Below are 26,332 nucleotides of genomic sequence, written 5' to 3' on the forward strand. Positions count from 1 at the left end.
AAGTGCCTGTAAATTTTTTATATGGCCGGCTGGTAGCACTATCTGGTCTATATTCATCAGCCCAGCGAAATACTGTTGCAAGTTTTCACCATTGCTGATCTAAGAGAGAACAGAACCCAATTTACTGCTTTCCAGTCACATTTCTATGTCCATTACATAAAGTGTCAACAACAATAGGCAGAGAACACCGTTGCTTCTGTATTTGGTAAATTTCTGTAACTTCATTGCATTTCCGGCCTTTGCATACGATTTATACTCAGTTGTCCCTATATATTCCCTCATGTGCTCCACGAACTCGTCTATGACCCCGTGCTTGAGGATATCCTATAGCAATTTCCGTCTAGGTCGTTGTAAGGTCCCTAATGTTATGAGGTGCTGAAGAAAACGGTGTATTGTCGGCTATTGAAATTTCTGTGCAATGCGGTAATACAAGTGCATTATCCTCTATACGTCTGCCTGTTCCTAATTCACTGTGTAGTTCTCCCAGTATATCGTTTTTCTCCACCCCCTTCAACAGCTCCAATTTTACGGCTCGCAATGTCATTCTGCGTGTCACTGATTTTGCTGTAACTGGCCTGTACACGCTCGTCTTATCCACATCGCCTTTGGCCTTATACGAGTAGATAAGATTGATCCTGTATTCAGGCCAGCCAATTGGATTTATTTTAATAACTTGTTCTATTGCACTAGTCAGCTGTGTTTTGCTCTTTCGGCACAGCTATTTCATCAGCGGTATTGTGATTTCATTTAGTTCTGCAGCTATGTTTTTAAGCGCATTTCCTTGAACTGTTTTCTAGTTAGAAGTTTGTACGTCAAATTTCGAATTCTCGGACTTCTCGGTTGTTGGATTTGGTGGAGTCGACCAGGCTTTCTTCCTTGCAAAATTCTCACAAATAACATCTGATGTACCACAGTACGTCGTCTCCTTCGAAGATGTTATTTGCTTCATCCCTCATAAATGCTCGTAAAATTTTAATTCATTGATATTGCCCCTACGTTGTTCCAGAATCGTTTTGGGGGGCCTCTGTCTTTTTTTGCGAATGTAATGCGCCAAACTTTCACTTGTACATTCAACTTTTTGGTTGCACTGTTCCGTTCGTGGTCCTTTTCCCGGTGTTTGTTCTATCCAAGCAGTCACGTGCATGACATCGCACCGCCTAATTGGGTTCCGTTACAATCGCTGGTCACGCGTTAGATTGCATGCGTTTTGCTGGGCATGGCACCAAGGAATATTACGGTTATTTTATATTCTGATTTCGCTATTAGTGATAGCTGGCGTGATTAAGATCACGGAAAACTGAACATCATAGTGAACGCTACCAATGTTTAGGTCCACCTTGGTTTTAACGTCCAGTTTTACAGCCGCTAAATAATCTAGGCGCGGTTGGCCGGTTGCCATCCATCCGTGAATTTCTCGTGGAGCATAAAAAGAACTGCATGCTCTAAAAACATGCTTAATTGCATACCCAGTGCACAATAATCCTATGACAGAAATTCTAGCAAAAGAAAAGAAATGTTAAGCTTTCTATGTTACACTATGGAATTTGAAGACCACTGGAATGAATAATACTTTAGATAATTGCAAAATATTTCTTTATTCTTTTGCTCCGTACGGATTCATCAAGATACGGACAATATTTGTATTTCCCATGCTCTGCACTTTTTTTATATTGTGTTTTTTAACAGAACTATTCAACTGTTATAGTTACATGCGTAGGGTGGTATGCCGCTAGGACTCAAGAAGGTAAAACAAATAATAGTACTTTTTCCTGACTCACGCAGGAATTATTTAGAATCAAATAAGTATGGTGATATTTAATATTGTAATGTCATCGCCGGTATGTAAAAGGAGTTATTTCACTATTTGTTCCATTTTCAGTGATTATATCATTAAGGTAAAGGTGCGCAAGTGCGGTAAAAAAAAAAGAAAACTGCCACAAGAGGACAAGAATAATATCTGTCATTTAAGCGTGTCGTGTAATTGGACCTACAGCGCTTGAATCGTCCATTTCTTGATGAATACATCCCTTTCATGTCGTCTAAATTGTCTCGTATTTTTCCATTCTTGCCCTCCCTGCAGGCAGCAGCCGCCTGGCCGATGACATTTCCTTCACGTTCAATGAAGATCCACCGAGTTTTCTTTTCTTTTGCTGCCGCTTCGTATGTCCCGCATTTGTGCTGGTGAGTGTTGTTTTGTTTGGTGGGCAAATTACCAAATTGTTCGTGACCACATATATCGGCTCCCGGCCTCTCGAAGTTTATAGCGCATAACAGTACTACACAATGCAAAGTGCAGCTTCATATTACTCAAACAATCGCACTATCTGTTCTTTATCATACTTTTTTATGATTTCGCAGCATTTTATACGTTGCTGCTTTATTTCCATTTCAATGTGTAAACTGTGCGTGTGCGTGGTGCGGCAGATAGCCGAAGTGTATGGAAGAGCTCTACGAAGACTAGAAGCAGTGCGGGCTGCTGCTAGTGAGGACTATATATACGCGAGTAATATATATACATGAAGAATATGAGCACAGAGTGGCACATATTTACAATGCTGAACATAAACATTCTGCACCACACCTACTGCCACATTTTACGTATGTCATCGACAGTTCCTGCTCTTTTAGCTTCCGCCTGATTTGTTTCCGGGGTGCCCGGCGCAAAATAACCAATCGCTAATGTCATCATTCTGTTACATGGAAGTGATGCACAAGGCTATTTACAATATATTTACACGGGAGCAATAGGATCGCCATATATATGGCGATCATATATCAAACGTAAACAAATTGTCTTCCGCCCCTTCATTGCAGCCACACTGTGTCAGCTGTTCCGTATCATCACCCCCGGCAGTAGAAGTACCATCTTAATACTTCAACTATATATCCTTGGTGAGAGGCGTGTGATATGTCTTTAGTCTCGCTACTGATGGCAGTGATGATTTCGTATGCGACATCGGTGACTTGTCGCACCACATTGTATGGACCAGTGCAACGCGACAGAAGATTGTCGTCAAGGCCCACGTGGCGGATGGGTGACCAGAGAAACACCAGTGAACCCGTAGAAAAGTGCACGGCCCGATGGTGACAGTCCAAGAGGCGTCTCTGGTGCTCCTGTGAGGCTTGTAGACGGGAGCGGGCGAGCTGCCGCACGTGGTCGGCGCGTGCGATCGCGTCGCGGGCGTACTCCGTAGCAGAACGTTCGGGCGAGGGCAGCAGGGTGTCCGAAGTCAACGCGGGTTCCCGGCCGTAGAGGAGATAGAAGGGTGAATAGCCGGCGGTATCATGACGCTATGAATCGTACACGAATGTCAAATATGATAGACGAAGACCCCAGTCGTGGTGGTCGGCCGCAACGTACTTCTAAAGCATGTCGGTGATTGTCCGGTTGAGGTCCTGCGAGAGGCCGTTGGTCTGTAGGAGGTATGATGTGCTGAATTTGTGTTTTGTCGAGCAGGAGTGGAGGATGTCTTCGACGACTGCCGAGAGAAAGCTACGGCCACGATCAGTTAGTAATTAGCGCGGAGTACCGTGCACTAAAATGATGTCGTAGAGATGAAAGTCACCGACGTCAGCAGCGCAACTTTTCGAGAGGGATCTTGTGCTAGCGTACCGCGTAGCCTAATCGGTAGCGACGGCCACCCGTTTACTTCCGGATCGCGAGTTAGAAAACGGCCCTATAAGGTCTAGACGAACTCGGAAAAAAGGTTTGGGCGGGTCTTCGATTGTCTGCGGACACTCAGCTGGAAGCGTGGATGGGTTCTTCCGGCGCCGAAAGAACTCACAAGCGTCAACGTAACGCCACACAAAGCGGGTGAGATGCAGCTAAATGTAGCGGCGGCGTACACAGTCGTATGTGTGCGACACCCTCAAGTGTCCAGCCAAGGGAGCATCGTGAAGGTGGTGGAGGACAGTCGAGCGCAAGTGTGATGGAATGACGAGCAGAATGTCAGGGTCGTGGGGATAACAATTACAGTGGTATAATGTCCCCTCCTTGAGCATAAACATCGGAGGCGTCCCCAGGCGTGCACTCCAGCCGGGCGATAAACACTCGTAAAGGAGGATTGCGGCGTTGCTCGTTGTTGACTTGAAGCAACTGTTACACAGAGAAAACAGAAGCGATAGTGTCAGAATCTGCCAGTTCTTCAAGGAGGGAGCGAGACAAACAATCTACACGCTGGTGCAAGCGTCCCGTCTCATATACGAGTCAGGAGCTATACTCGTCCAGGCGTAAAGCCGAGCGACTGAGCCGTCCCATAGGATCGTGTGCGAGGGTAGCCAGCAGAGAGTGTGGTGATCAGTGATGATACCGAATGCACGTCAACACAAGTATGGCAGAACCTTCGCAACTGCCCACACAAGAGCGAAGCAATCGTACTTGTGATTGAATAATTACACTCGGCGAGTGATAGAAGTAGGCTGCCATAGACTATAACGCGATAATGTCCGTGCTAGCGTTGCACTAACACTAGCACTCCTATGGCATGACCACGCGCTCGAACTTCCGTTGAGGCAGATGGGTTAAAATGGCCCAGGATTGGAGGTATGGTAAGTGGAATAGTAAATTAGAAAAAGACGCGACATAATCAGGAGTCCAAGAAAACGGGACGTCTTTCTTCAACAGCTTAGTAAGGGAACGTGACATGGTCGCAAAATCCTTTACAAAGCGCCAGAAATAGGATCACAGCCCTACGAAACTGCGAACGTCCTTTGTAGACTTTGGAACAGAAAAGTTCTTAACTGCGCGAATTTCGTCCGGGTCAAGTCGTACGCCTCTTGCATCCACGAGGTGTCCAAGGACGGTGATTTGGCGGAAAGCGAAGTGACACTTGAAAAATCTTAACTGGAGACCGCGCGGCGGAACACGTCAAGAATGCTTGAGAGCCGGCCGAGATGCGTGTCGAATGTGGGCGAGAAAACTATGACGTCGTCCAGATAGCACAAATAAGTGGACCACTTGAAGCCCTGAAGCAGATAGTCCATTGGTACTTAGGTGGCCGGTGCGTTACAGAGCGCGAAAGGAATCACCTAGAAGTGACAAAGACCGTCAGTGGTTACAAATGCAATCTTCTCTTGGTCCATGTCATCGACGGCAATCTGCCAGTAGCCAGACCGCAGTTCGGTCGAAGAAAAATAGGTGGCACGGTACAGGCAGTCTACAGTGTCGTCATTACGTGGCAAAGGGTAAACGTCCTTTTTAGGGATTTTATTCAGGTGGCGATAACCTACACTAAACGCCAGGATCCATTTTTCTTTTTGACAAAGATGATGGGAGAAGCCCTGAGACTACAGGAAGACTTGACATTGTCCTACGCAAGCGTCTGTTTTACTTCCTGTTGTACAACTGCTCGTTGCGACGCGGAAAGACGATATGGACGTCGGTGAATACGGTTCGCATCGCCAGTAAAGTGATGGGTAACGAGAGACGTTTGGCCTAAGGGTCGATTGTCTAAGTCCAAATTATCGTGATAGCCTTCCATAACGTGGCATAGAGCTTCAGCTTTAGCACGTGTAAAGTCGGAGGAAACTATCTTCTAAATGTCGACGCCACTACCGTGGGCTAAGCATCAACAATCTTCAACTGTGAAGGGCTTGACCTAACCATCCTGCAGAGCGCTAATATCAGACATTTAGATCCCTTGTGGGAGGACTTGTGCGGTTAGCGCCAAATTGACAAAATGAATGCAGCTGCGGTTTCCAGTAATTGTCAGCAGAGTGTGCGGAACAGCAACACCATGTGTAAGCATAACGGCCGCAGTTGGTTCCACCATGTAATTGCCATCAGGTAGAGCTGGTTTGGAAAACAAGTCGACGTGTGTCACATATCTAGATGGGAGCCGAATAAAATCCATGCAGCTTAAACAGACTTGAAATAGTAGCTTAGCGCGAATAAAACCACGGAAACACGACGGAAAGGACAAGCGCTACTTAGTTGTGAGCAGCAAACAGTTGTGAGTAGCGCTTGTCCTTGTTTGTCTTTCTTGTTTCCCTGGTTTTATTCGGGCTAAGCTCCTTGAAATATGGACGACCAACTAGCCCAACAGTCAACTCTTCTAGCTTGAACACATTTGAGGCGGGTAAACAGGGTCGGCAAGAAGAGGCAATTCAAGGCGAAGTGAGCCGACCGAACAGTCGATGGCAACAGAATGCGTGGCGAGAAAATCCAGACGGGGAATGAGTTCGTGAGGACAATGCTCGATGACGGGGAAGAGAACGACGGCGTTCCTCGCAGCGATAGTGACATGGCCAGAGCACATGCCAGCAATAGCGACAGTCCCTCCATTGACTACTAGTACGGCTCCGCGCGGGGCAGGCGTCAGAACTTTCACGAGTCGACAGCGAAGAGTAGCACTCATAATGGACGCATGTGCCCCGGTGACAATCAACGTGCACACAGAAAATTGTCTACAAGAACGTCCATAAAATTGTGGTTTGTGGGCATAATCAAGCGAAGATTGTATGGCACTGTCGTCAATGTAGCTCCGCCTCCATAAGCTGCAATATCTAGTTTTCCGGTCGGAGGTGCTGCGAGTAGGTCGGAGAAGGATTACGTCGTGACAAAGGCGAACAAGATTCACGGCGTGATAGAGAAGGTGAGCAGGCATTGTGGGTCCTCGTCAAAGGTGTTGCAGGGTCAGATGATTGGTTGGGCATAGATGAAGCAATCGCAAAAGGCAAACAAGAGACACGAGGGTGGGTGTCTAAAGAATAGCGTGTCGGAAAAGTCCAGCGGGTAGGGCGGTGGCGAGCGATATGCCTGATGCGACGACAGGTAAGACATATCGGCTTCTCGTCGAGGGTCCACGATTCGAGTGGGTTGCGTTGTCCAAAAGAGTTGTAAGAGGAGCGGGCTAGGAACGTGGGTGGATAAATAGCTACATAGCGCAAGGGACGAACGGAGTGAAGGCCGACGTTTGAGAATTCCTGGCGGACGACAGCCTGTATCAAGCGGATCTTCGCCGGAGAAGGATCAGATGACTGGATTGAAGTGGATGCCGGTTATGCTGCTGCGACCTCACGACGAATGAAGTGGGTTAAGTTGTAATGAGGGCTGGTGCAATAGGTTGTCACAAGACGACGTAGCGGCTATGTTGGAAAGGCGCATGATGTGTTGAAATAAGCGGCGGCTTTTAGCAGGCTCGAGACGGTGGCATTCCTTGAAGATCATATCAATTCTGGTGACATTGTTAAACACCATTAGATTGAACGCGTCGTGAGTGAGGCCTTTGAGGACGTGACTAACCTTATCATCCACCAACATGGTTAGGTCGGCCTTACTACGGAGGCGCAAAACGTCGAGAATGTATGACGCGTAGGACTCGTTTGACGCCTGTACGCGTTCGGCAAGGGCCTTCTTGGCAATGAGTTGCCGACCAAACGGATTGCCAAGAAAGCCACGGAGCTTTTATTTGAAGGGTTGCGCACTAGTGAGCTCCTCTTCGTGACTCTAGAACCACGCCCGTGGATTGCAGTTGAGGTCGAAAAACGTAATAATTGGACCCCACCTGTAACTGGTGTTGACACGTTAGTACAAGCGGAGACAGTCGTCAACATCAGGACTGCCGACTGTGTTGGAAACGCCAGGTACGCGATGGGGTTAAATGGTGAAGTTGGTCGTGGCTTCAGACATAGAGGCTTGCGAGATGAAGTGCCGCTAGCAAGAGCCGAAGTTTCATTGTCGGCGTTGTGACCTCTGCGAAGCTCCATGGCGGGTACGGGGATCATACACCTCCACCAAATTATGTTACGTGTAGCTGATGCACAGGGCTATTTACAATATATTTAGACATACGCCAACAGTGACCAAGATGGCGACCTTATATCACAAGACAGCAGGTCGTCTTCCTCTTCTTCAGTGCAGCCACACTGTGGCGGCTGTTTCGTATCAACATTCAGCGGAGGGAGCTCGGCAGCGAGTGCATGCGTAATTAATACACCAGTGGCCTCTCGTTTTAGTTTTCCTTTAGTCACCTTGCATATTCTCACTGGTCTGGTGTTTACCAGGGCGTCCCATACTGTTTGCTGTCCCCCTTTTAGTATAGTCTTAGGCATTCCTGTCCTACGTTTAAGGCCTCCTTTATATGTAAGACCCATAAGGAACGGTGAAAGCATGCGGGCTCGTAGAATGGTTTCCGCCAGCTCGCCTATTGTTACCGCCGACAATGAATCCTTGTGTCACTGTTTTCCGGATGGCAGCTATCAACCGCGGTCACAATGGGCTTAAGCTGCAGATTGTGGCTATAAATTTGGAACGGTGTCTTCTCGCCTCACGTGGAATTTTGCGACCAACTAAGCTCATAATCCTATGCATTCAATATAATTGTGACGAGGTACTTTGGGTATGGGTGGGGCTACTTAGACAAAGCCTGAGGGCGACGTCAGAATATGAAGGCGTTTCAGTGCGCGGAAACCAAGAAAGCTATATTACACCCCGCAACATGCGTGAAAAAGCTAGACGAGTAAATATAATCTAGTGCCCTCCCCCACAACAATAACTCAGAACCAAAAAATCATTACGACCTCAACCAAGGTCCTGACAGAGTATAGCGCGAAGCATGGCGGGAAAGGGCTTTGAAGTATTGCTCACCATTGGCACAGAAGGCCAATGATGATTAACGATGAGTGGAGCCCTCGGACGTTCGGTGGTGACCGCAGACAAATCGTGGTGACGAAGCTTGTAGTGTGACCGGGCCGCTACAAGGCGAAGTCCAAGTAATCTCGTCAGGCATATGACTTCCACTAGAGTTGGCGAGGAGGAGGTCGCAGTTACAAAGAGGGAACCACCTTGGCTGGGTTGAGTCACGACGCCTTCACCAGGAGCCCGGTCGATTTCTCCAGTACCCTTCGAAGCGGCAGCGTCTTCCCGCCCGTTCTGCTGGTTTTGCGCTGCTTCTGTTTTAAGGATTCTTTCCTCTCTTCCTTTTTCAGACACTATGTGAGTCTCCAGTTGTCTGTGGTGTTCTTGATATTTTCTGTCTCCGCTCGTTCGTTCCACCCCAGAGTGTTCGGCGTCATCTACTTTATTAGGCCGTTCTTCTCACATCTATTTCACAACCGCGTGTCCGTTATCTTTCTTTTCTCTTCTCTACCGATTCGCATCTCAAGCAACATTCGCGCACTTGAGCCATGAAAGTCACACAATAGTCTTGTCGTTCAGGTAGAAATGAAGAGCTATCGAAGGCTCTTTGAGAGATTTGTAACAACTTGTTCACGATCACAAAATCGCATCTTGCCAATGCGCTTGTTCCAATACCGTTATAACTTGGCGTTACCACATGTACTATAGTCGCTTTCGCTGTTTAGACTTAAGCCACCTAATGGAGTGTGCTCATTTCTTTTACATATCGTAACACACGTATATTTAAACTGGTATGTAGGATATCAGATATCTAAATGATGCATTATTTAAAAAAATACAATAAGTGAAAACTTAAGCCGGAATATATTAGCAAGCAATCCATTTAGCACGACCGGCATATGCAAGACTTGAGTCCTTCGTGATTCCCCTGTACGCGAGCATAATCTATTGAACGGAGGTGTCCTTCACACAGAAATAGTATCTCCGGAAAGAAGTAGCTCCTAGGGCGGCAAATATCCGTGGTCTTCGAAATAGTGGAATCTGTGGAATTCAAAACAGTGCTACTCTTCTATTGACACGTTATTATTTTGCATCTCGCAGGCTTTATTTCAGGCTTGCAAAAAAAAAAACCTTTGTGTAGCACGTACTGAGCGGCAGAAAGCTCGATCTGGAATTCTTCTGAAGGTTCATTATTGCATTGTTTATTGCATTGACACGTTTGCTTTGAATACGGCATTTGAGAGGTTGGTTATTAAAAACTAATCGTGGAATTAGGCGAAGTTCAAAAAATATTCTGAGTTCCTCGAAACGACAGCAAACAGTAACAGTACACTGGTTCTGTTTCGATAAGTTGTACTTGCTTACTTTAACATTTTGACAGTTAGAAGTTACGTGGGACACGTGGTAGAACGGTAATAAACATTTAATGTCTTGTTCCAAATCGCACGCGTTGCATACTCTCGTGTTCTTATCGCTTGAATGTTGTGTCACGTTATTCACATTTGCCACAAATCCCTGACACCGAAGAGAAGAAAAGGGGTTGCGTTGGGCTCGAGTACTTTTTCACTACAACTATGAGTAGCAAAGCGGCAATAAAGCCAGGGAACGCATAGCGTGAATCAACTCTTATTTTGTGTTTAAATTTCGGGAAAACTGGGCAACTGGAAAGTGGGCGAAATAACTTGGCGCAAGTGAGAGACAAACTCGTATTCTCCGCAGTACGCCCGAGGCGCTTTACAATTATGCTACCACGCGAGCCATTCTCCCGTCAGCTTATTCAGTATCCATTTATGGGTACTGTTGCATCTGGGTCGCAAGTCCCAAGGGTAGCGTTGGCCTGGCGGCCTAGGGCACAACTGGAAGCATCCGAAGGTCCTGGCAAAGCATGAGTCGACTGTTACAGAACAACTTGTTTATTCTAGCATCGCAAAAGAGCGGCCGGTCAGGTCGACCGAAGTGGAGAGACGGGAGAGCACGTTACTCGACGGAAGAATTCAAAGCCTCTCTCGGCGTCCGGGGCAGCTGCTTTTATACTCTCGGAGTCGAGGGCAAGAAGGAACGGCTTGCGAGGGGCGCCCGTGACGGCGGGGCACGGACACTCTGAGAGACACGTTGAGAAAAGAAGTGACGCATCCGCCGGGCCGGCGCCGCTCAGACCTCCTCGCTTCACAGTTGGGGAGCTCCTCTACCCGGCTGCCGCGCTTTGACAAGCGTGGGCACCAACATGCACACACACTCACACACACACACGAAGACACGTGGCATTGAAACATGCCTGGACGCGCTTGGCAGGAAGCGTTACTGCAGCGCTGAACGGGCCAAACTGTCCGCCGCTTTGAATGAAGCCCCGGCGTCCGTTGCATCCGCGCCGGCTATACCGCGCGTCGTAGGCGAAACGCAACAGACCGCGCCGCCGGGAGAAGGAGATACCGATGCACAGGGGACTGCTTCCGCTGTCCGGAGGGATGTCGCTCGATGATGCTCATAACCGAAGTCGGTAGTCGTTCGGCGTTTCTTGAGCGCAGCGCACAGAGAAGGCCTCGTTCTCACGTTCAGGTTCACACAGGACACTGCAAAGTGACTTCGGGAGAGCTGCCATTTTTCTCGTTCCCAGCAAGCGTTAGAACTACGCCGAAACTCAACCGCTCAGTCAGCAAGCACGACACAACCCTCACTAAGCGCTGCCAGGCTCTTTCCCCTTTTATACTACTGCCTAGTTCCTTACAGTCTAGCAGTACTCAGAACGCGTCCACAAATGGGAAAATTGCACTGGAAAGCACGTCATCCTTTTGAAACACTAAACAAAAGCAATATGTTAAAAATCCTGCCTCAGGAAGAAAACATCAGTAACAAACAACTTTGAGGCTGATTCCTACGTTAGGGGCCTCGACTTTAGCCATCGGCATTACCGTTGAGACTCCCCTTTTTGTAACGCACCTCAAAGGAATATTGTTGCAAAGCGAGGCTCCAGCGCAGGAGGCGGCCATTTGTGGAAGAGATGTTCTGCAGCCATTGGAGAGGGCAGTGATCCGTCTCGAAGCATGCGAAGCGGAGACCGCAGCGAGCGACCGTACACCAGCTCAGCTGGCGAAAACCCTGTAGCCGCATGCGGCGCGGTCCTCAATGCAAACATCACCCCAGGCAGACACCGCTCCCAGTCAGTTTGTTGTGCAAAACACAATGCTCTCAACACGCGCTTCATGACGGAGTGGAGCTTCTCAACGGAATTCGCCTGTGGGTGGTACACTGAGCTGTGTAACATCTTTACCCCACACCTTTCGAGAAAGGCTGTCGTCAAAACGCTAGTAAACACTGTGCCCTGATCTGACTGGATTTCCGCAGGAAAACCAACTCGCGCAAATATGTATTGTAGTGCATTGACTATCTCAACTGAGCTCAGTTCTTTAGGCGGCACTGCTTCAGGGAACTTTGTCGCTGGGCAGATCACAGTCAAAATGTGTCTGTACCCCGTGGTTGTTACCGGCAGAGGTCCCACTGTATCAATAACGAGCCGTCTAAAAGGCTCCCTAATGATAGGTACTAACTTTAATGGCGCCCTCGATTTGTCCCCTGGTTTGCCAACCCGCTGACAGGTGTCACATGTCCTCACAAAGTGTTCTGCGTCACGAAAACACCCTGGTCAATAGTACTCTTGCAAGAGACGGTCCTTAGTCTTCTTAACTCCTAGGTGTCCGGACCACGAACCCCTATGCGACAAGCGCAACAGATCCTGACGGTAGCACTGAGGCACGATCAGCTGATCGAACTCCACTCCCCTGCGGTCTAGATACTTCCGGTACAGGACCCCACTCCTTTCCACAAAACGAGCATTTTTCTTGGCGATACCTTCCTTGACATTGCAGCGCATGTTTTCTAGGCTGCCACCTTTTTATGCTCGGCTATCAAAGCCGACCGGCTGACTTTTAGCAACCTATTAAGTCCATCTGACGTAGGCGCGATGAGCAAATCTGCAGATAGCTCTTCTAACTTTCCCGTGTCGGGCATGTCCTCTCCAGTATCTGGTGCCTTCAACGCTACAGGCTCAATTGTATTCAGTTCGGACGTGCTCAGAATATCAGCTTGCGTCGCCTCCGACCCTTTCTCATTGTTCGACAACGTCGGCCCCACAACTACCGCCTTTAAGCGAGCTCCCGAACTCTCGATCTGGTTAGGGCCTGAACGCTAGCCTCACCAAACAAAAGCCCCTTCTCGCGCAGGAGGTGATCGGACCTGTTCGAAAAAATGGTACGGGTACTGGGGGGGGGGCGGCATAGATGACACTGCGGCCTCTGTCTCAAGCGCTCCGAAAGGTCCTTCAATAAGCACTTTTGCTACGGGCAGACACACGCTATGAGCTTCCACGGCTTGCTTGATCCATGCGCACTCGCCCGTGAACATATCAGGTTCTACGTAAGAGGGGTAAACTACATCCATTATAGCTGCGGAATCACGAAGCACTCGGCACTCTTTCCCGTTCACGAGGAGGTCTCGCATGTAAGGCTCGAGAAGCTTCATGTTCTCGTCAGTGCTGCATAATGACAAAAACACGACTTTTGTTTTCGTTTCTGGACACTGCGCCGAAAAGTGACCCGGCTTCTGGCACGTATAACACACGCGCGCTTGCCTCATCTCGAACCGCTTTCTGCGTTCGGCTTCGGCTGCCGCCGTCTCCTTACGTTCGGTCGGACTGCTTTCACTCGCATCCGCACTAGGTGTGTCCGCCCTTGCTCTCATGGGCGTGAACTTCGGCCTCTCAAACTTGGAGCCAAATTCACCCTTTTGACCGTCCTTAGCTCCGCGAGCCCGACGCGTCCCAAACTCCTCGGCTAGCTCGGCGGCTTTAGCCACCGTAATAACGTCTGGCCTATCCAAGATCCAGTACCGCACGTTCTCAGGTAACCGACCATAAAACTGTTCCAGCCCGAAACACTGCAGAACTTTCTCGTGGTCACCAAACGCTTTCTCTTCTTTGAGCCACTCCTGCATGTTTGACATAAGCCTGTAGGCAAACTCTGTATATGACTCACTTCTGCCTTTCTCATTTTCCCGAAACTTCTGACGGAACGCATCCGCTGACAGCCTGTACTTTTTTAGCAGACTCGATTTCACTTTGTCTAAATCCTCTGCCTCCTCTCTCTTCAAGCGAGCTACTACGTCGGCCGCCTCGCCGGGTAAAAAAGTGAGCAAGCGCTGTGTCCACGTTTCCCGAGAGAACCCCTGCTTCTCGCACGTTCGCTCAAAGTTAACCAGGAACAAACCAATGTCCTCTCCAAGCTTAAACGGCCGCATCAGGTCAGTCATTTTGAAGAATACTCGTTCTCCTGCCCCGTGTGCCTGACTTCCATTACGAGCGCGTTCCATCTCTACCTCGAGACGCTTCATTTCCAAAGCGTGTGGACGGTCGCGCTCTTTTTCTTATTGCTCTCGCTCTTTCTGTTCTTTACGTTCGCGCTCGTCTTTCTCTTTTTGCTCTTTAACTTCGCGCTCCTGTTTCTCTTTTTGCTCTTTAAGTTCGCGCTCCTGTCTTTTTGCCCTCTCCTCAATGGTCTCAAGGCATTCCGACAGCTCGTCATCCTCAGCTTCTAACTCAAGAATAGCCCTTAGCAGTTCTGGTTTTCTGACTTTGAGACATCCAGACCCAACTCTCTTGCAAGCTCCAGCAATTTCTGTTTGCGCAACGACTTCCAATCCATGGCTGCTCTGAATGCTTTCTCTACTGCCTACTATTGTCTTGCCGCAAACTAACCCGGCAGCAACGACAACCACAATTACCAGCTCTGTTTCTGACACTAACAAAAGCCTGGCAAAACTCAGAAGAAGAAAGTCCTGCACTCATTAAACCTAGCAGCCAAGAATTCAGCGCAGTCGTTCCGCTGCAGGCAACCAGTCATGAAACAGGGCTCGTTGCACTGCTCCAGGATGGTCGTTGTGCTGCTCAGCATTCAGTCAACCGCATATCTTCGCTGCTGGCCTCCGTTGTCGCGATCTCACCGCTGGCAAACAGTTGTTGCAATCTCACCGCTGGCACCAGTTGTTGCAGATGGGTCGCAAGCCCCAAGGGTAGCGTTGGCCTGGCGGCGTGGGGCACAGCTGGAAGCATCCGAAGGTCCTGGCAAAGCATGAGTCGACTGCTAACAGAACAACTTGTTTATTCTAGCATCGCAAAAGAGCGGCCGGTCAGGTCGACCGAAGTGGAGAGACGGGAGAGCACGTTACTCGACGGAAGAATTCGAAGCCTCTCTCGGCGTCCGGGGCAGCTGCTTTTATACTCTCGGAGTCGAGGGCAAGAAGGAACGGCTTGCGAGGGGCGCCCGTGACGGCGGGGCACGGACACTCTGAGAGACACGTTGAGAAAAGAAGTGACGCATCCGCCGGGCCGGCGCCGATCAGACCTCCTCGCTTCACAGTTGGGGAGCTCCTCTACCCGGCTGCCGCGCTTTGACAAGCGTGGGCACCAACATGCACACACACTCACACACACACACGAAGACACGTGGCATTGAAACATGCCTGGACGCGCTTGGCAGGAAGCGTTACTGCAGCGCTGAACGGGCCAAACTGTCCGCCGCTTTGAATGAAGCCCCGGCGTCCGTTGCATCCGCGCCGGCTATACCGCGCGTCGTAGGCGAAACGTAACACTACAAAATTAGCCCTGGTGGTGTTAGCGAGCCGCGTTCATCGCCATGGCAGCGGCTGTGGTACCTCCATACGAAAAATTCCACGGCTAATCTTGTACGTATAGAGGAGTGGCCTATGAAGGTATTGGTCAACCTGTAACCGTGCATGATAGCCTCATGGTAAATCACCGGACGCGTTACGCGGAAGATGTGGCTCCATTTCCCATCCTGCGGCAAGTTGTCGTTTTGTCCACAATTATTCTCGTTTCCCTTTTACTTCTACATATCACATGTTATAAAAAGGAGAATATGCTTCACATCCTTTCCCTGACTTCGTTGTCTGTTTGCTTCACATGGTCATCCCTAATACCAGCCGGTTTTTCTTTCCAAAGCTCTTACACGCTCTCAGAACTTACTAAATGCTTTCTGGCCTGTCGTGAAAAAGAAATATCATAGTGATTTTTGATTACCGAATGTGATTATAGTGAGAGGGCGTTAGTTTTTTTGATTCACTGGGATCTCGAATTGAAAGACAGGAATCAACGCAGAATGAAATAAGAGTATACGTTATCTCGTGAAATATTCTGAATAAATGTGTAGAGTCAGTGAAAAATCTAAACTCAGGCTCTTTTTACTTCGTGATAAGATACGGTTAAGTAAGAACTCTTTAAACGATGAAGAAATGTAGATGCAATTTTAATGCGAAAACTGATCTGAGTCAGCGCGTGAGCCATGCTACATGTGGATCAAGGGCAGGTTACATTAGTTAGCGTGTGATTTAATATATGTTACATAGCTTTGCTGTTTGTTAGTGCACGGACGCACCTGCATTTGCTTTTTTGCTTCCTTATTAACAAGCCTCCTCAACATTGTGCGGTGATTCAGTAATGAATAGGCTTAAGGTTTAACGCAACTGATCAACATCTCTCGTGACACTAACAAGTGGGAATGCCTCGCTGCAGACAGCAAGCATCGCTCGAGCAGCAAAATTTCAAGTGTTTGTTTTGCTCGTTTCGTAAACTAGTGGCACAAGGAAACTGTGATACCACTCAACTCTGTTCGCAGATCATAGGATTGGCGTCTCTGCTGAGCAGAATACAAATGGGCACCGATAGTACGCTATATCCGGAATGGGTGAATATGACCGAGATGGGTGTTTTCGGCACCGTTGCGGTTCTCGTAGGAGCCTTTGTCCTTCTCACTTTGGCCGAAAATCACTACGTGAGTATACATTAAGATGCTTGTATCCCCGCCTCTATTGCTACTTCCCTCAATAATCGTGTTTAGTTTTTATCATTTCGGCCAGTACATCCACTTTTCCAAAAGGTAACAAATTACCTGTGCAGAGCCGGAAATTGTACAGGCAATACCATCCATGTAACGGTATATTATTCAAAACACCATTTCGAAAAACGTATAGCTTAGGAATTTTTTAAAGTTCGTTTTACGTTTCCTTTTCTTATAGTTCTAATACTCTGAAATGAGTATCAGAACTTCGCGTTAGCGTTGCGGTTGCACTAGTGTCCGTTTATCAGCTGCTCTCGTTCGAGGCGAACTGCGACGAGGTAGTGGACCGCGTAAGAGTCTAGCTTAAGATAATGCACATATATAGAAACATCTGTGCAAAATTATTCCTTTCAAATAGGAGCGCAAGCGTCCCACGTGAAGCTCGCAAAATAGCTGTTTTCTTATGCTTCAACTGAAAAAGAAAAAGCACTACTGCAGCATGACCTAACGCGTGGCTTCACGGCGCGGTCTCCGAGAGTGCGACGGCTGACCTGGGGTGCTATGCAGGATGCGCCGAGTTTGGCGAAACTCGGGATCTTCACGAGCTCTGGCGACACCCCAAGATGAAAGCACAAATGCTACCGAGACACAGTTTATCTTTCGACAAGCCTCCAGTTTCATTGGTTTATCTAGATTCACTCTGGGTGGCTATCATTCCTTGGGCGTTGCCTTCTGGGCGGTCGACAAACTGGGGCTCACGTGATCATACCGTCGGTGCATGGTCGCGCCTTCTTTCACTTGTTTGTCGTTCCACCGAGTGCATTACACGCACAAGCGAGTTATCAAACAAATGCATTTAGTACAATATTATTAGTTAGTTTAACGTGGTTTAAAGGCATTTTAAAGCTTACAAGATGTACACTGATTGTATATTCGACTAATTTGTAATTTAGTACGCTTCGCATTATACCACGAGGGAACGCTGTGGTGGCGTCATCACATACATTCATCGGGCGAGCATGGCGGTTAAGCATCGGAGAGGCCCAGTGTAAACAAACTCGTACAACGAGCTTCCAGTGCTCGACGTAGTGATCAGGCTCGACGATGACCACTATTTCTTGTATAGTTCTGTTCCTCCGTGAGCAATCTTTCCGTGCACCTAGAAAGACTGCGAATATCTTAGGCGATTTTACAGATCGTAACGCGCACCTACTGTTCACGGCACAATCCTGAACAAACAAATCCGGTGCTGCTTCTGTGAGTGCACTGAGTTCCTCCACTCTGCGCGACTGCGAGCGTCACGAATATTGCATAGTGTGTGCAAAAGGAAGACAGCCGATATAGCTACGATGCGACAAGGAGGTGGTGCTGTCGATGAATCTCGCTACCAAAACAGTGAAGGAGACATCGACAAACTGCAGATAAGTATATTTCTACTTTTTCCTATTTAGCATAATAACAGTGCACAGATTAAGTCACTTTCGTAGTAACGAACTGAATCTCCAGCAGTTTAAAAAAGGCATTGAAAGCCAATGAGTGTTCGTGCTTTTACATGTACGTGGGCCCGTGAAAATATGGAAAAGATAAAGGTAACCGTCACTAACTTAGTGATATAACAGAAATTCATCAGTGATATTCAGCCCGCAGAATCTATGAAAGAGTATCTTTATCCAGGTGAAATATCAATAGCAGGTAATGACATAAAGCAGGAAACTTATACAAAAATTTCATGGGTTGAACAGCACATGGGAGGCATTTCCGAATCGTGATCGCCACGTTACCGATATCCTTGAAAAATGTTTAGAATCGTTGCATTCTACCGGTTATGCGATATGGGACATAAACCTGGAGGTTAATAAAGAAACTTGGGAAGTCGAGGACTCTGCAGAAAGCGAACAAAAATTGTTGGAGATGGCATTAAGGCAGGAAGACAGTGGCGTAGTAAACCGTGGCAACTGATATGCTTGTCGAGATTAAGAAAAAAAAATGGAATCTGTGGGCAGGCCATGCACGTCTTCAATCACTTGTTGCCAATTTATAATAGGTGATTACATAAGCGTGACAGAATGGATGTCAAGGAGAGAGAACTGCAGCCGAGGATGGTAGAAAATTGTGTAATGGGACAAAAATATGATGCTTGTAGGCATAGGATGCAATCCGCTCGCATAAGACGGGATTGTAGGGAGCGCCATTGCTCTTGCAGTGAACAGAAATAGGTTTGTGGTGCTGACAGTAGAGACTGGTGAAGGTGCGAGGACACCTCAGCTGTTGGCACACTAATAAACATTACAATTGGCTCTGAAAAAAACAACCTGTTATGAAAAATAAAGCAACGTTGTCCCGACAAATTGTTTTATTATGCATACACTAAAGGCTTCCAAAGTTAAGGGCGGTTAGTACCAATAGTGCAGTGAGCATTTTTATTTGTAAATAATCGTTTATATGCGATTGATTCATTCCAACAATCCACTTCTTTTGCAGCAAAACATTCTGCTGCTGGAGGCACTCAACCACCTGGTGGCAGTGGGCGAGCGCCAGGCACATGCTCTTGACAGTTGGGCAAGGTCCAGAGGGCTGCTCTGCAACAGTAGGATCAGTGCCCTCACTGCTTTCCAGTCGAACCCCCAGAACACACCTGATAAAGGAGCTTTCAGTTTATTATTTTGTTTATTACTCAAGAGCATGAATAAAATTATTGCAGTAAACATTGTTCTGTGCATATTGGGACACTTGTAACATGCACTTGATGTCTCTTCAAAATGGGCAAAAACGTAAGACAACCTGTGCCACTATTGGACCGTCTAAATGAAAAAGACACTAATGCAGCATATACGTCATTGTGCTGTTTGTTCTTCCTATGTGCAAGAATACAGTGGGTGTTGATTAGCCACAAGATGAACGGTGTGTGTATTTCACAATGAAAAGTCAGGAAATGGCATGACCCTAATAATGCTATCACCTATAGACTGTGCACATGAATGCAACACTCCCCGATTTAAACGTGTCATTACATGCATGTTCGACACCAGATATTCTTTAACAATGTCATATTTGAACGTACTAATTGTCACACAGCTTAAGCCCATGCATAGCTCACTTGTGATGTATCCATTTCATAGGCGAAATAATTGTACACTTTTTCCTTTTGTGTTGTATGAAAAGCAGCATCCTCTAGTCGGATACAACTTCACAAGACAAGAGAGGCCCCCTCCAGATGACCAACGCGCAGCAGCCTCCACGTCTAAAGAAATAGTCCCTCTCCAATGAGCGGGTATTAGTGCGTCCAGCGGCACGACGTCAGTGTAGAGTGTGTGCCCGTTGGTGCAGGCTTGTGTTCACCTGCCGTTGAAGTGCAGGCTCTGCGGCTCCCTAAAGTTGTATCCGACTATAGAATCACGTAATTCCTTGCACTGGTTGCATGGACTTTAGCAACTTGATAGCACACAATGATCAGGAACAGAAATCTATAAAGGCACCCAAGCAAAGCTGGCTGGCCACACTTCCATTTTGAGGGGCTGTAAACAGTTCTCGCCAAATATTCCCATGACATCCTTGAAAAAGAGGTGGTGTTTGGCACTTTAGAAGTAAAAACAGATTAGAGCGAATGTTGTGTACCACGTTAAAACAAACTGAGCTTGGTTATCTGCACAGCATGTAATGGAAGCTTGTGCTTCACATAGGAAACAAAGTACTCTGTCCAGTGCAATTGTCGAGTTCGCTGTGGCACCAATTATGTCATCAGTGTCAACATACAAATTTTCAAAGGCCACTCATTTTACCATTATTGTTGTATGACGGTTCTTTCAATCAGTGCTTGTATTACATGAGCAGGTGGATTGGGAAGGAAAGCTTTGGTTGCAAACCTTCAGACTTCCATAATTGTGTGGCAAGGCACTGGCATGGTGTCGAATAGCTCACACTTCCTCGGTCCTGCACCAAAGAGGCCCAATGCTCAAATTGAAGTTGGATTGCGCAACAATGCAACGCCACACAAAGAAGAGTAACACACATAGCAGATCGTTCTGCTGTGTGTATTTCTCCTCTTTGTGTCCCGTCGAATTGTTGTGAAATTCAGCTTGAAGCTTCTACACCAATACAACGAGACTTCAACCTCACCAATGATCTAGTTATTAAGCCACAATGGCGCACGTGTTTGAAATGTCCCAACATGAATTAGCTCTCCAACAAATCACCACAAGCATAAAATTTTGCTGCACAGGTGTATGCACATGCCATATTCTGTACCACTAAACTCGCAGGAATCAAAGGGGCAAGCATTAACCAGCCTTACTGCTGCCGTTACCATCATCATCATGACACCAATAGAAAGACAGTGCTGCGTTTCAGTAAAGGGAGTGCCAGAGGGAAAGGCGTGACAGCGATGCTTACAGTAAAAATAGCATTTACAAGACATGTTAAATCCCAAAATATGCTGCATATCGCTCATCCTACTTTGGCATTGCGGCAAGCTTTTACACGTTTGAGCATGTCACAGTTTGTGTAATCATTGCTCTAAAGCTGTACAAAAAGTATTGGCTCTGCAATTTTTATTTTTATCATGGCGGGTTAAAGACCCACTTTTCATTGGCATCTGCACCACGTTTCTCCCGATATTGAATTTTGCCTTGGTGGTTCACGACATCTTCACGCACACCGAGTTCAGCAAAGCATTGGATCTGCATTGTTCTACTGCTGAAAAATTAGAGCCCCATTATGAGAGGAAAATATACGATTTGTCCACACACAATACAATAACGCTGCCCCCCCCCTCAAGAAAACACACTGAACCACTGGCACATGCACCAACACTGAACACAGCAAACACTCTGAAGTATTTTCTTCATGCAAGCCAGCACACTAAGATTCTCAATGCATTTTCATTTTGCCATAAATGCATAGGCACAACCGGCTTGGCGCGACATCCGCATCTCGCGCTGCAATGAATTGTGCAATGCCTTGCTGTTTGATTGTGTGGCCGATAGATGACGCATGACCAAAATTCAGCATTATGCATACTAAGCAACCTTACTAAGTAATCTCATAAAAAACCCCAAGTTCCTTATGAGATCAGCATTCACAGGGTACTTCACACAATTTGTGATATCCATTTATCTATTTATGCTTCATTAACCTCTTTCCCCAAAAAGTGAGCCATTTCGAAGGCACCCTGATAGACAAGTAGAACAATCGGTAAAAAGTCAGCAACCAGCGAAAAAGTCAGTATCATAGGCTGCCGCATGCGTGATGTCGGTAACACAAAATTTAAGTCGGGTACACAGAAGTGACAAATTTGGCAATATGGTGCGTCTAGACATTGCTTCAATGCTAATCACAGTAACGCTGACATTGAAGGCACCTTTATTCCCACGTACGTTCCGTCGACACACCCGACTACGTTCGTAATGTTTCTGCGAAGTAAGAAGCGTTCTTTTATAAGAGCCCGCTCAGCCGCAGTCTTCGCGAAAGCCAGCCACCGCTTGCGCACTGCCGCATCAATAAACGCATCAGACATCCCTGACACAGAGGCTCACAGTAGTTTGATGGCGACGCTTCCCTGAAAACTCCCAGTCCCGTAGAAACGGAGGGCGCAGAGGACTTGCTCTTCGACGGTGAGCGAATGAAGCCCGCCACCCTGTCTCCACAGCCCAGAGTCCTCGCCTAGCTCGTCACACAGCCAGCGCACTGATGTCTTCGACAGGCCAAAATGACGCTGAAACTCCACGGCGGTCATGTACGCGAACGGGTCTAGACGGTCACACTGACGCTTGCTGCCGCTGGCTGCAATAACACAGGCTGCTGCTGCCGCCGCCATGTTTCCGAGTTGAACTCGGAGGGGGTTTCGCGATGTACGAGTTTTGCACGAATTCGCCTGTCAATCAAAGCCAGAGGTCACGCCTCGCTCGAGGCATGTAACTTTTGTGCCCGCACCCAACCACGGTTGGGCCACGCCCAACTTATCTTTCGGCAACAGCGACGCGGTGCCGAGCTGAGAGAGGCATCAAGAATATTCACCACCGACATAAAACACGCACAACGCTCTGTCATCGGCAATGTACTGCGCACTACTATCAAAAACAAGCTTTGACTGTCGCTGGCTTATGCATATATCTTCTCGGGCTGAGATGGCCCCACAGCACGGTTTCATTGCCTGCATTGTGGCGACATAGCGCACAGTAAACAATTATCGGCACGTCACTGCAGCTGCTTGCAAGGCGTCGATGCGCCGAGGGTAACGACGATGCTGAGGAATGCGTATCGCAGCAGTCGTTGGAGATGGCTGCTCTGTCATCGGTGATGTATCGGAGCCACAGCGTCGTAAACACGATCAGCGTCCGAGAATCGCTCGCTCTTCTAGACCCAGTGCAATGACATTTCTTCTTGACAAGCGCTGTGCACTCAACAGTTCCAACACCTTCCTCAGTTCGAAGTCTCATTTCATAACCGCACACACGAGCCCTCACCTGCCAAAATGCGATTGCTGCGGTGTCGTTACGATATCCTTCTGCGATCGCTGCTGGCTCCAGAATAAGTAATCCGGAAGCACCTTGGTGCGTAAAAAACTCAAATACTGCGTACATGCGCTCAGAGGCATTTTCAGTGGGCAAGCGATGACAAGCGATGAATTGTGTCGATGGGAAGCACGGACTTCTTCGCAATGCATCGCCGAGGCTTCGCGCACAAAGATAAACTGATACATTTTCACTGAACTGCGTCACTACGGGCACTACGGACCGCCATTTTGCAGCGACAACCGTTGCTCCCGTTTTTATGACTAGTGTGTCGTTTTTAGTTCGTAAAGCGGGGGCGTTAAGGCGCCTGCGATGAACAGCCGTACCGCGGCGCTGCGTTTCTATTCCCCTAATAGAGAAAGAGTGGTGAACACTGACATTATTGAGAATAGCACTGTAGCGCCCCTAGGCGACTTCTCACCGTATGAACTGCCTCGTGCGTGCGACCCGCTTCAATGTATCCGCTTCTAAGCTTTCGCCTCACTGTCGGCACACGCGGCAAGAAGTGCAAAATTTAATGATTTGCTCGATCTCCGTTTGTCATCAGGAATTTCTAGCATTCAAAACGAAAAACAGAGACTTAAAGAAATAAAAATGTTCGTTATTTTATTTGTTGTATTTTAACGTATTCGTTTGAGCGAAAGCGTAGGTGCAAGAATGCGCCGCATGTACCCTGTTCGCATTCGATGGAGGATAGAAAGATAGTTGCCGAAAGAGGAGGCAGGTCCTTGACGCGCTCGGGAAAGGCGTGGCAAGCGGCTCACGGCAAGTGTGCAGACAGACAGCGGGACAGTCACGGTATTGCTAAGTTGCGGTAATCCGTTGATAACAATACGCGGTGCTGGCTCGTTTCGTTGTGCAGCCGTCTGCTCTTGATACGTGGAAGCAGCGTGCCACGCAGCGTGCGCTCATGTTGTCATACGCGGCTTTCTGTCTGCATATTTTTTTGCCTGCAGCCTTTGCGCGTTTCACGCTATCTCCGTTCACTGACTGCCGTCGAACAAACTCGGGTAAAACTCGGGTGAACGAGAAACTCGGCGCATCCTGCATAGAACCCTTGTGCAATCTCGGAGGCCACGCTGCCGCGTATAGGGTAGGCGCCGCGACTGCCGCATGAGGCCGCGACGAGCCGTCTTGCGGTCGAGACACTCGGAACTACGCCGTGCTCTGATTGATTCTCTGTGGTTCGCCAAGCGCGGCGACGCGAGCCAGGCCCGGGCTCACGGCGCACACGGTGCGTTGAGAAACCTCGGACGGGGCGTGCCCAGAGTTAAGTCATAGCTCAACATTGGTGTCGACAATATAGTCTAGACACATTATTCGCCTCATAAATCGATAGAATCTACGTGGGATGTTCATTAAAATATCCAGATAAATGTTTCGCATAACCTCCCCAGTGCAAGAATGAGTTGAACATGAAAGTATTGTTTCTCAAGTTCCTCCAATGAAAATACATGCGCTATTTGAATACCATACTTGCCGCGTTCGTGTCTATTTTGACATGCTCTGTCTTAAACGATCGCAGGTTAACTCGTTGAACTGGGTGACACTCTTTTGAAGGTCGTAGCAGAGCGACAAAGAAAAAAAGCAAACGCGTACGCGGCAGCAAAGTAAAACACGTCAGATACCGATTTTCTACGCCAGCGAGAGATTAACGTAATAGGCAAGAGACACAACAGCAAAATTGACAGCAGGCAGCAAGCAAATGGAACGCGAGTAAGTCGACTGTTCATAAAAATTGCCAAAAACACACCAAACAGGCGACTCAGTATGATATATCTCATTTATTGACGGTTCGCCGGTAATTGACATATTCGAGAGAAGTTCCGTGCTCTTTCTACACGCTTCTCACGTCAGGTGTGAGTATGCGAGGTGATCATTTTCAGGTCGCCCAGAATTTAAAAAAAAACGACGGTGGCAGGTAACATAATTCTTTTCGTTCAGCTAGATTATTTGATGAGGCGGACAATACTAGCAGGAGAAATCGAAACACATTCTACTGATTCGTAAAAAACGTACTAATTTCCTTCTTGATTATATTACTGCACCGATTCAAATTAATGAATTGTAGCCGGTGAGTTTGCAAGACGTATTCACTTAAAATGAAGACCCTGGCTGAGCCATTTTTGAGGTGTTATTTCAGAAAGCGTGGGGTGAAATGCATGGGTGTTCCATATATGTTTGTGCTGTTGATACATAAAAGCGCGTTTTCTTAAAAAGTAAGTGCAACAACAGTGGATTTGAACGGCGAGTTTAATGGCACGTATCTCCGAATTCGTGCCACTCTGGAAGTTCATTCCAAGTGGATACGTCTTGCAAACTCATCGGCTGCAACTCGTAAATTGCAATATGTTCCGTAAAGTAAGGAATTAGGAAGTTAATTAGTAACCTTTCTAATTAGTTGAATGTGTGTTTCGATTCGTCGCGGAAGTAATGTACGCCTCAAAAAGCCTCAGGTTTAGGTGTCCAAGAAAGACAATAACATTATTTAGCAAACAGCGCGAATAACGGCGCGAAAGGCAAAAAACCCAAGTAGCCCAACAGCTAGTGTTCATTTAACTATACTATGAAGTTCTGCTGCAAATGCGTCACAATAATCATTTATTTGCCTGCACTTCGCAGGACCTATACTTGGCCATGCAGCCGCAGTCAGGCTTTGGTCCCAAGGAACCGGCGGTTTACGAGCGCTACCTAACATTCCTGGCCCGTCGCAACGCACTGCCGCATAAAAAGTCGGGCCATCGTTCACAACAGCCACAGACGGACACTGCCTTAACCATGACATCGTTAGGACGGCCGGGAGAGCAGTACGGAGCAGAGACCGCTCCCTCGCCTAGTCCTTGCGCTCCACTTGAAGTCGAAATGCGTGGGAAAGATGGTGTCACTGTGTGGTCCTCTACGCGTGCGCCTGACGACCCAGCTACGCGTCCCAGTGCCACCGAAGAAGACGAACAACATTCAGCCTTGCCAGTTGCATTCGCCACGTCTACGGGAGCAGATCCCAGCACGGCAGCAACGTTTCGTGACGAGGAAGACTCCGCATCTTGCAGTAATCAGGAGAAGCCCGTCAAACCAATAGATCGGTGAATGAAGTCATACTGGGGCATTTGGCGCTTTTGTTTTCCTTAGACGGTCGCGTTTCTTTGTTTTGTAGCGTTATCATTCCACCTTTGCATAAGGGTTCAAATTTGGTCCGTGCAGGGCAAACGACATCAAGTAGCGGTTGCTGAAGAAGCCACCTTGTCCGGCACTCATTTCGCCGTTCATCAAACCGTATAGCCCATAAGACAACTTACGCGATAAAACAAACAATAGATATAAATGGACCACTATGACAACGGCAGCTCACACACAAGAAAACGCAACATAAATTCAATACAGAAAGGAGGAGAAAGAGACGT

General features: G+C 47.7%; 1 protein-coding gene across 1 annotated transcript in view; it reads left to right on the forward strand.

The window, feature by feature from the left end:
* The window catches only part of LOC142570546 (sodium-dependent noradrenaline transporter-like), a 107,191-nt gene extending 81,064 nt beyond the window's left edge, over positions 1 to 26,127 (forward strand). The window contains exons 12-13 of the mRNA XM_075678921.1: positions 2,081 to 2,181; positions 25,554 to 26,127. Of these exons, the coding sequence (XP_075535036.1) occupies positions 2,081 to 2,181; positions 25,554 to 26,018 (566 nt within the window). The 3' untranslated portion in view covers positions 26,019 to 26,127. The remainder of the gene's footprint in view (positions 1 to 2,080; positions 2,182 to 25,553) is intronic.
* Positions 26,128 to 26,332: the final 205 nt, after the last annotated feature.

The sequence above is a fragment of the Dermacentor variabilis genome, chromosome 2 (genome assembly GCF_050947875.1).
Source record: "Dermacentor variabilis isolate Ectoservices chromosome 2, ASM5094787v1, whole genome shotgun sequence".
Classification (NCBI taxonomy): domain Eukaryota; kingdom Metazoa; phylum Arthropoda; class Arachnida; order Ixodida; family Ixodidae; genus Dermacentor; species Dermacentor variabilis.